General features: G+C 45.7%; 1 protein-coding gene across 8 annotated transcripts in view; it reads right to left on the reverse strand.

Moving 5' to 3' along the window:
- MLLT10 (MLLT10 histone lysine methyltransferase DOT1L cofactor) overlaps positions 1–10,408 on the reverse strand; it is a 289,716-nt gene extending 279,308 nt beyond the window's left edge. For 5 of the 8 annotated variants that reach the window (XM_066384585.1, XM_066384581.1, XM_066384588.1 and 2 more), the window contains exons 1-3: positions 10,006–10,091; positions 9,707–9,866; positions 4,007–4,086 (exon numbers count right to left, since the gene is read on the reverse strand). In XM_066384585.1, the coding sequence (XP_066240682.1) occupies positions 4,007–4,086; positions 9,707–9,866 (240 nt within the window). In that variant the 5' untranslated portion in view covers positions 10,006–10,091. Of the gene's footprint in view, positions 1–4,006; positions 4,087–9,706; positions 9,867–10,005; positions 10,097–10,142 lie in introns of those variants that run through there. The other 3 variants (XM_066384583.1, XM_066384582.1, XM_066384587.1) reach the window with 3 other exon arrangements.
- Positions 10,409–11,182: the final 774 nt, after the last annotated feature.

Genomic DNA, 11,182 nt, shown 5'->3' on the forward strand with positions numbered 1-11,182 from the left:
CTTCTTTTGATGATTCCCTTTTCTTTACCCCAACATCCATTTCTGTCATTTCATCCTTCAAAATGCTCCCTCCCTTCCTTTCTACTCCTTCATTTTTATACTAATGGCGTCCTAAGTCTTTCAGTTTCTAACCTCCCCTTTCAAAACCACTCTTTTTTTTTTTTTTTTTTTTTTTGTATTTTTCTGAAGCTGGAAACCGGGAGAGACAGTCAGACTCCCGCATGCGCCCAACCGGGATCCACCCGGCACGCCCACCAGGGGCGACGCTCTTGCCCACCAACCAGGGGGCGTCGCTCTGCTGCGACCAGAGCCACTCTAGCGCCTGGGGCAGAGGCCAAGGAAACATCCCCAGCGCCCGGGCCATCTTTGCTCCAATGGAGCCTTGGCTGCCGGAGGGGAAGAGAGAGACAGGGAGGAAGGAGGGAGGGGGGTGGAGAAGCAAATGGGCACTTCTCCTATGTGCCCTGGCCGGGAACCGAACCCGGCTCCCCCGCATGCCAGGCCGATGCTCTACCGCTGAGCCAACCGGCCAGGGCCACAAAACCACTCTTTATACTACCAAATCACTTGTCTGACAATAGTGTGTCATTGTTCTGGATTTTTACTCTTCAGTATCTGTTAAGATACCAGCAGCTCATAACTTCACATTCTTTGAGAAGAAAGTTAACATCCCCAAACCAGAGATCTCCCTGGGTCTGAATTGTCTAGCCATGGCCAACCAGTGATCTAGGCATCTCATCCAAGCCAGCCAGGAAGATGAGATTCAGACTGAGATTTAGTTTAGTCTAGTGACATAGGAGGTACAAAATACTATACAAGGAGCTGAAGTATGGACATATTTCACCACAGGAGGCAACACATTACACAGCAGTTGAGAGACTATTCACAGCACAGACTCCAACTAGATTTATACTGCTCTTAAAACTATGATGTTCTTGCCCAACCAGGCGACAGTGCAGTGGATAGAATACTGGACTAGGACACAGAGGACCAAGGTTTGAAACCCCAAGGCTGCTGGCTTGAGCGTGGGCTCATCCGGCTTGAGCACAGAGTTGTTGTCTTGAGCGTGGGATCAAAGACATGATCCCATGGTCGCTGGCTTGAGCAAGGGTCACTCACTCTGCTGCCCACCGCATCCCACCCCGTCCAGGCACATATGAGAAAGCAATCAATGAACAACTGAGGTGCCTCAACGAAGAATTGATACTTCTTTTCTCTCTCCCTTCCTGTCTTATCTGTTCCTATCTGTCCCTCTCTCTGTCTCTCTGTCACAAAAAAAAAACAACTATATGTCCTTATCCATAAAATGATAATAACAGAATATCTACCTCATAGATTTATGAAGGATTATGAAAGGATTAACAAAGATAATTGGTATAGAATATTTAGCACAGTATCTGACAGACAGTAAAGAGTCAAAAAAGGTTAACTGTTGACCCTGGCTCAGTTGGTTAGAGAATCATCTCAAAGTGCCAAGGTTGAGTGTTTGATCCCTGGTCAGGGCACATACAAGAATCAACCAATAAATGCATAAATAAGTAGGACAACACATGAATGTTTTTCTTTCTCTCTCTCTTCCTCCCTCTAAAATTAATAAATTTTTAAAATATTTTTAAAAGGTTAACTATTGATTGTTGCAGTAAGTAGCAGAGAAAAATCTGCAGAAAAAAAGTAAGGTCTGACCAGGCAGTAGTGCAGCGGATAGAGCGTTGGACTGGGATGTAGAGGACCCAGGTTTGAATCCCCGAGGTCACTGCTGGACAGCAGGCTCATCTGGTTTGAGCAAGGCTCACCAGCTTGGACCCAAGGTCGCTGGCTTGAGCAAGGGGTCACTCACTCTGCTGTTGCCCCCCCCCCCCATCAAGGCACATATGAGAAAGCAATCAATGAACAACTAAGGTGCCGCAACAAAGAATTGATGCTCTCATCTCCCTCCCTTCCTGTCTCTCTGTCCCTATCTGTCCCTCTCTCTGTCTCTGTCATACCACACACACAAAAAGCGGCAGACACAGAGAAAAGCAGAAATAAGATTAAGACTAACTCAATTCCCTTTCTAAATCATGCATACATTTCCATAACAAAACACCCTTCCTTTGCTTACTTTAGCTTGGAACAAGTTTTCATTGCTTACAAAGAACCCTAACTTTTATAACTGTTCACTATTGAAATGTAAAGGCGGTTGTGCCTCTTCCTTAAAACCTTTAATTGCCCCCACATCCCAGCAAAGTCACTCAGTTGGCTAGACCATAGTCCCAATATGCTAAGGTTATAGGTTCAATCCCCAGTGATTTACAAGAATCAACCAACGAATGCATAAATAAGTGGAGCAACAAATCAATGTTCTTCCCACTCTCCCTTCCTCTTTATAATCAATAAACTTTTAAAAAATGCAATAAACTTTTTTAAATAACTACCTTATTCATTTTAAGATCTTGACCATGCCCCTCAGAGAGGATAAAGGAATAAAAACAGGCAACGGTAGTATCTGAGGCAAATAATGCTGACATTCTACCATTCCCATTCACAGTCTTTACCATCCTTCTGTTGGTACCCATCTTTCCTACTGCCTAATCTTTCTCTGGCCTAAATCTACTGAGACACCCCCTGAAAGAACCTCACCTGAACTGTCAGTGTTTACTAATAAAGCATAACTTCTGTTGCTTGGTGACCCATCAAGCCTAAATCACAACATACTACTTTATCAAGTCCTAAAATTTTTGTGATTGATCTCATCCTCCATTTGTTAATCCCCATTATGATAATGTTAGAACAATAGCTATAATTCTGATACAATGCATTTCCACATACAGATGAAATATAACAGAAAATTGCTCTGGTCCCTGGCCGGTTGGCTCAGTGGTAGAGTGTCGGCCTGGCATGCAGGAGTCCCAGGTTCGATTCCCGGCCAGGGCACACAGAAGTGCCCATCTGCTTCTCCACCCCTCCCCCTCTCCTTCCTCTCTGTCTCTCTCTTCCCCTCCCGCAGCCAAGGCTCCATTGGAGCAAAGATGGCCCGGGAGCTGAGGATGGCTCCATGGCCTCTGCCTCAGGCACTAGAATGGCTCTGGTTGCAACAGAGCAACGCCCCAGATGGGCAGAGCATCGCCCCCTGATGGGTATGCCCAGTGGATCCCAGTTGGGCGCATGCGGGAGTCTGTCTGACTGCCTCCCCGTTTCCAGCTTCGGAAAAATACCAAAAAAAAAAAAAAAATTGCTCTGAATTTCAGTCCTAGAAAGGCTATTTAGCCATTTGCCCAGGCAAAAATAAAAGATTCTGGTTTTACTATACATGTAGAGAAGTTGAAGTGTTTTTTTCCTACCTTCTGTCAAATTCTCTAGTCAACACCAAAAGAACTATAACATTACAAAGGTAATACTTTTCTATGATTAATGAAGATTAAATCTATTTCTCCCTTATAAATCCAGAAGCGGAAAAATGGTTTAGGCTACAAAGAATAAACACATCTCCCTCACTCTTACAGGAGGTTTACAAAAGTGTTCAGAAAGAAAGTAGCCAGCCAAGTAAAAAACAAAGAAAAGGAAGATCTTTATGTTGCCTTGCCAAAGGGACTGAATGTCTAAAAATATTAAGTGTTCAAAGTCAAACTACACTTGTGCAGATGTAGTAAAAATATGAAGCGCTAAATTCTTAGGAGTTATTTTATTCATTAAACAGAACTTGGCAGAATTATCAGTATAACTTCTTTATGTCCTACTGCCATTATATTATATGATTAGCCAATTTAACCTTCAAACCAGTAAGTAGGACTAATAAGCCCAAATACAACTTTATATTTTAACTGCTCTAAGTATCCAGCAACATATACTTATGTTGTTCAATTTCTTTTTCATATTTTATAAAATTGTTTTAAAATTGCAAGTCATGATTTGGCCCAAGTTAAATATCTGCACAAAAGACTGACTACCCTTCAACTAAAACATGAGTATGTAGCATCCTAAGTTATTTCAATGAAATATTTTAATATTTTTGATCAATAGTCCTTACCACTCTGGCTGCTCTCTCCTGAGATTCACATTTCCTGCAAAACCATGGTCCAGTGGGTACTTGAACAATGCCATAGCAAGCTGTTGGGAAATAAAATATTTTAATGTATGTTAAAATTAAAGAACTATGAAAAATCAGCCCTGGCCAGATAGCTCAGTTGGTTAGAACATCATTCCAACATGCCAAGGTTGCAGGTTCAATCATTAGTCCAGGCACATATAAGAATCAACCAGTGAATGAATAAGTAGAATAATAAATGGATGTTTCTCTTTTTCTCCCTCCCTTTCTCTAAAACCATTTGTGTGTGTGTGTGTGTATGTGTGTGTGTGTGTGACAGTGAGAGGGACAGACAAGACAGGAAGGGAGAGAGATGAGAAGCATCAAGTCTTTGTTGCAGCATCTTAGTTGTTCAATGATTGCTACTTTTTTTTTTTTTTTTTTGGTATTTTTCTGAAGTTGGAAATGGGGAGGCAGACAGACTCCCGCATGCGCCCAACCGGGATCCACCCAACATGCCCACCAGGGGGCGATGCTCTGCCCATCTGGGGCGTCACTCTGTTGCAACCAGAGCCATTCTAGCGCCTGTGGCAGAGGCCACAGAGCCATCCTCAGCGCCCGGGCAAACTTTGCTCCAATGGAGCCTTGGCTGCGGGAAGGGAAAAGAGAGAGCGGAAGGAGAGGGGAGGGGTGGAGAAGCAGATGGGCGCTTCTCCTGTGTGCCCTGGCCGGGAATCGAACCCAGGACTCCTGCACGCCAGGCTGACGCTCTACCACTGAGCCAACTGTCCAGGGCCTCAATGATTGCTATCTTATATGTGCCTTAACAGGGGCGGGGGGAGGGGTCCCCAGCAGAGCAAGTGACCCCTTGCTCAAGCCAGTAACCTTAGGTATAAGCCAGCAACCTCTGGGCTTCAAGCCAGTGACCTTTGGGCTCAAGCCAGCAACCATGGGGTCATGTCTATATCCCATGCTCAAGCCAGCGACCCCATGCTCAAGCTGGTGAGCCCACACTCAAGCTGGATGAGCCCGTCAGGTTTCGAACCTGGGTCGTCTGGGTCCCAGTCTGACACTCTATCCACTGCACCACTACCTGGCCAGGCTAAAATCAATTTAAAAATATATATATTTAAAGAATTAGACCTGGCTGGATAGCTCTGTTGGTTAGAGCATCATATTGATATGTAAAGGTTGCAGGTTCGATCCCTGGTCAAGGCACATACAGGAACAGATCAACGTTTCTGTCTCTCTGTCTTTCTCTCCACCCCTTTCCTCTCTCTCTAAAAGTGAATAAATAAAATTGTTATAAAAAAAGAAAAAGAAGAAAGAATTATGGGCCCTGGCCTGGTTTGTCAGTGGATAAAGTGTCAACCCCACACACCAAGGTCGAGGGTTTGATCCCTGATCCGGGGAGATACAAGAAGCAATCAATGAACGCACAACTAAATGGAAGAACTAAGTGGAACAACCAATTGATGCTTCTCTCTCTCTCTAAGGCAATGGATGGAAACAATTTTTTAAAGAATTATAGAAAATCGCCTGACCTGTGGTGGCGTAGTGGATAAAGCATCGACCTGGAAATGCTGAGGTCGCCGGTTCAAAACCCTGGGCTTGCCTGGTCAAGGCACATATGGGAGTTGATGCTTCCAGCTCCTCCCCCCTGTCTCTCTCTCTGTCTCTCTGTCTCTCTGTCTCTCCCTCTCTCCTCTCTAAAATGAATCAATAAAATAAAATAAAATAAAATAATTATAGAAAATCAAATATCCTTTATTTATTTATCTTTTGAGAGAGAGAAAGGGAGGGCGGGGAAGAGAGAAAGACAACAAAAACAGATCCACTTCTGTATGTGCCCTTACCGGGGATCAAACTGGCAACCTCTGCGCTTCAGGCCAACTGAGCCCATCCAACCAGGGTAAAAATCAAATACCCATTAAAGCCCTATTAAACTAATTACTTCTCAAACTATTCATGGAAATCACCTGCTTTGTAGAGAATTAAAACATTTTATATTTACATTTATCACATATATCACCTAGTTGAAATTGTATGACATAATAAAAATGTTTAAATACCAATCTTGTTATTTCATTTAAATAAGCATAAAATTACGATTTTATTTATTTTATGATGGGGGAATATATTAGGTAAAATTTAGCACATGATTAGATTTTTTACATAGACTAACTCAGAAATTCATTAATTTATTCCTGTATCCTACAATTTAAATAGCAAACATTTTACATAAAATCTAATGAAAATATTTCCAAACCACCTTTCAAAATGAGCAACAGCCTGACGGGGCTGTGGTACAGTGGACAGTGCACTGACCTGGGACACTGAAGGCCCAGGTTCAAAACCCCAAGGTTACTGGCTTGAGCAAGGGGTCATTGTCTCAGTTGTAGCCCCCTCCATCACATATGAGAAACAATCAGTGAACTAAATAAAGTGCTACAAGAAGTGGATGCTTCTCATCTTTCTCTTCCTATCTGTCTGTCTGTCTGTCTTTCTCTCTCTCATTAATACATAAATAAATAAGATGAGCAACAGATACTGCAGGAAATAAAAATAAAATGTAAAAACGAAATGCTTCCAGAATAGGCAAATCTACAGAGACAAATTAGATTAGAGGTTGCCTGGGGAGTTGAATAGAAATGAGGAATACAAGATTTCTTGTTAGGGTGATGAAAGTGTTCTAAAATTGATTGTGGTAATGGATGCAAAAGTCTGTGATTATACTAAAAACCCGTAAATTGTACACTTGTACACTTCAAATGGATGAATTATATGGCATGTGAATCACATCTCAATAAAGCTGTTATTTTTAAAAAGCACATATTTCTAAATATATGTGAATGCTCCAACCAGTAATATGAATGTATCAAATAGCTAAAATACTTGTTTCTAAAATTTATATTAATATTTAATTAACTTAAACTTGTAATTTTCCCAAAAACCTAAAAACACAAATATCCAAATGACATTCTCAAATAACTATGCTCAAAGAAAACTTGAAAATATCTTAAATATTGGAAAGTATTTAAAGGATATAAAATCAACTTTCACATGGGATCATACACATGATGCTACGGTTGCTGGCTTGAGCAAGGAGTCACTGGCTCAACTGGAGCTCCCCAGTCAAGGTACTTATGAGAAGCAATCAATGAACAACTAAAGTGACACAACTAAAAGTTCTTGCTTCTCATCTCTTTCTCTTCCCCTCTCTCTCTCTTTCTCATGCTTAAAAAAATAAGAAGAAATATAAAATAAAATCAGCACAAATTTTTAAATCTCCATAAAATAAACTTCTAATCCCTTTTAAAAACTGTAAATGTGTCAGTAAAAATAAATATTCTATCAGCCATGAAATGCTGCATGAGTGTCCAAAAACTTGTATTTTAATTCAAAAGTGCTAGTAGAGAAGAAAAACTTAACAAAAATTTTTAACACTTAAATGAACATTTTCTATTATTGGGAGATGAAATTACTTATTAAAACTTGATAATTTATCATCCAATTCATAAGAAATACCTTCACACAAAGCACCAAAAATCACTGGAATGCAAACACTATATATCATTTTCTAATTTCTTAAAATCAGTATGTAGTTTCAACACACATTTACTCCTTTAAAAAGGAAGCTGCAGCCTGACCAGGTGGTGGCGCAGTGGATAGAGCGTCGGACTGGGATGTGGAAGGACCCAGGTTCGAGACCCCGAGGTCGCCAGCTTGAGCGCAGGCTCATCTGGCTTGAGCAAAGAGCTCACCAGCTTAGACCCAAGGTCCCTGGCTCCAGCAGGGGGTTACTCGGTCTGCTGAAGGCCCGCGGTCAAGGCACATGTGAGAAAGCAATCAATGAACAACTAAGAAGTCGCAACGCGCAACGAGAAACTGATGATTGATGCTTCTCATCTCTCTCCGTTCCTGTCTGTCTGTCCCTATCTCTGCCTCTGTAAAAAAAAAAAAAAAAAAAGGAAGCTGCATAACCTTGCTCTTCTTAAAAGGAAAATGAGAAGCCTGGCCTGTGGTGGCGCAGTGGAAAAAGCATCGACCTGGAATGCTGAGGTCGCCGGTTCGAAATCCTGGACTTGCCTGGTCAAGGCACATATGGGAGTTGATGCTTCCTGCTCCTCCCTCCCCCTTCTCTCTCTCTCTCTCTCTCTCTCTCTCTCTCTCTCATTCTCTCTCCTCTCTAAAAAAAAAAATTAATAAAAGAAAATTAAAAAAAAAAAAAAGGAAAATGAGAATAAATGCATTCTCAGGTAATTCACAATTTCTAAGTCTCCCTTCACAGCTCTGAGATTCCATTGTAAAGAACGTACTTTAAAGAAAAATAGAAACAAAAAACACATTTTACAGCCTTAAATTCATCACTCACTGGATGCCAGACTCAGAAATTGGGAATGGGGCAGGTTGGAGAATAATAGGGAGAGCCAAAGAGCCATCAAAAAATTATCTGGGTTGTTTCAGCCTCAATTCCTTACCATTTGAACAGGAAAAGGTCAAAATCGTCAATGTCTAGAAAACTACCTTATTAGTGTCCTCGACCTTTTGTATATCAAAAAAACTCACGGCCTGACCAAGCGGTGGCGCAGTGGATAGAGCGTCGGACTGGGATGAGGAGGACCCAGGTTCGAGACTCCGAGGTCGCCAGCTTGAGTGCTGGCTAATCTGGTTTGAGCAAATCTCACCAGCTTGGACCCAAGGTCGCTGGCTCCAGCAAGGGGTTACTCGGTCTGCTGAAGCCCCCCGGTAAAGGCACATATGAGAAAGCAATCAATGAACAACTAAGGTGTAGCAAAGAAAAACTGATAATTGATGCTTCTCATCTCTCCGTTCCTGTCTGTCTCTATCTATTCCTCTCTCTGACTCTCTCTCTGTCTCTGTTTAAAAAAACAACAACAAAAAAAAAACCCTCACAGAGTGAAAACACCCAGAAATAAACCCCCCAAGTCACTGGTAGCACCACCATTTCTTCTCTTCAGTCACTTCAGCTAAGTGGCCTGATGAGGCCACTGAACGGCTTCATCCAGCAGCCCAGGCCAGCTCAGCCAAGCCACTCCTGCAGCAGCACAACTGCAACGGCGACATTCCGCCGTCTTCTCCGCAGGAAGCTCCCAGTCGGAAGCAGCCATCTCCCCTCTAAAGCTGTGGATGCAGCAGTGGGCGCCTCCCTCCCTAATCTAAAGCGGCAAGGCAACTTCTTGTCCGCCTCTCGCCAGCCCAGAGCAGCGAGCGGAGTTCCGAGGCTGATTCCATGCCACAAGAAGTCCCCAGACACACTGCGGCAGACTGGAGCGGGCGTGAAGGGGGAGGAGTCTCTACTTGCCAAAAACCCACAGCCACTGTACCACGACCAAGGGGAGCACACCCAGCCCCCTGCCCCTCCTCCCCGCACCCCTTCTTCTCCAACTAAGGCCTCGGAAAGTCTCCAGAGCCACGGCACCGGGCGCAAGCAGCGGCCAAATGACACTTGAAAGAGTGAGCGCGGAATCACATGACAGTCCAGGCCACACGCACTTTCTCCCACATGCATAGCCCACACCCCCTGCTCCCTGCCGCGGACCCTCGGTGTCAATCCCGGCCGCGGAACGGGGCGGGGCGGGGGGAGGGGCGGGAGGGAACTGGCAGTTGCTGCCAAGGTGGGGGAAGCCGTGACGGTTGGGAGCAGGCCGGGTTCGCCCAGGCGGGCGGTTGGGTGTTTACCTTGATGCACCGCGACGCTGCAGCCGTGCCCGTCGCAATAAACCAGAGGGTTCTCGGCCCAGCCTCTCTCGTCTGAGCAAACGCAACAGCCTCCAATCATCTCCTTCATACTATGGGAGACCTCGTCCTCCAGTGACACGGGCCGGTCGCTAGAGACCATCTAAGAGGGAGTTGGGGGGGGACCATTAAAAAACACATGCAAGCCAGTTAGTGCTTCCCCCCCGCACAGCCAGCCAACCCGCGCCCCAGCTCCCTCCCGGCGTCCCGGGCCCCCGCCCGCCACTCGGCCGCTCGCTCACTCGGGCTTTGCCGCTCAGTCACTCACGTTCCGCACAGGAGTCAGGAGCCATGTCCTTGCTGACTCCCCCCACCTCCCCTCCACCGCCTCCTCCGCCTCCTCCTCCTCCTCCTCCTCCTCGTCTTCTTTCCTCCCCACCTCCACCCGGCGGCTAACGCTGGAGCCCGAAGAGGGCACACATAATCAAGTAGGCCTCCGCACAGGCGCACTAGGGGAGCCCCGCCGGGCCAGGGGCGGTGAAGGAGGGGAAGGAGGGCTGCGCTTCCTCCTCCAAGCGTCACTCGGCGTGCGCGCCCGCCCTGCGGCCGGCGTGAAGGAGAAGGCCCGGGAGTGGCGAGGCCTGCGTGCGCGCCGCCGCGTCCGGCCGGCAGCGCCTACCTCCCGGCGCCTTCTCCTCCGGGCGCCGCTCGCTGCCGCCGAGGTGCGCTGGAGGTTGAAGGCGACTGGGGCCGGCGGCGCGCCGAGGCTGCAACGTGCCTGCAGGAGAGCGCGGGGCCGTGCACGCGGGGGGCGGGGACGTTGGGGTTGTCTTCTGCAGCTCCGGTCGCGAGGGCTGCTTGTGCAAGCCCAGAAGAGGCCGCAGGGGTGGGGAGAAGGATGCTGAGGGCAGAAAGGTAGGGCGTCTTGTCAGAGAAGCTGGAAGGGGTTCCCAGGGGCATCTCACTGCACTGGGAGCTTACCTGCCAGCTTTTCTTCCTCCAGAACTGGCCCTTAGCTAACATGGCTTGGGCAAGTATGCCAGCTTCCTGGAAGGGTGCAGTGAGGCTTGGTTGGCTTCCTGTAGTTTTCCGTACTAACTTCACTGCGCTGCTGCAGCCTCTTCACCCATTAAATTCCCAACCTGGACTCGACCCAAAGACAGTGGAAGTGTCACCAAATCTGCCGCCCATTTGCACACCGCATTGGCCTCAGTGACAAATGGAAGTGCATCACAGACTGAAGGTCAAAATCCTTGTTATGGTTATACTTGGAGAGGGAACACCAAGGCTACACTCAGCTTATTGTCTAGGCGTACAAATGATTGTTAATCAGGAATTATCAATATAATGTGATGGTCTAGAAAATGCAGTTAGTTATATGAAGTATGAAGGAACCCATAGTCAATCACCAGGTGATAATTAACACTGTGACACTGGAGTCTAATTTTGATTGGGGATTTCTCTGTACTCTGAATTTAT

The sequence above is a fragment of the Saccopteryx leptura genome, chromosome 5, assembly GCF_036850995.1.
Source record: "Saccopteryx leptura isolate mSacLep1 chromosome 5, mSacLep1_pri_phased_curated, whole genome shotgun sequence".
Lineage (NCBI taxonomy): Eukaryota > Metazoa > Chordata > Mammalia > Chiroptera > Emballonuridae > Saccopteryx > Saccopteryx leptura.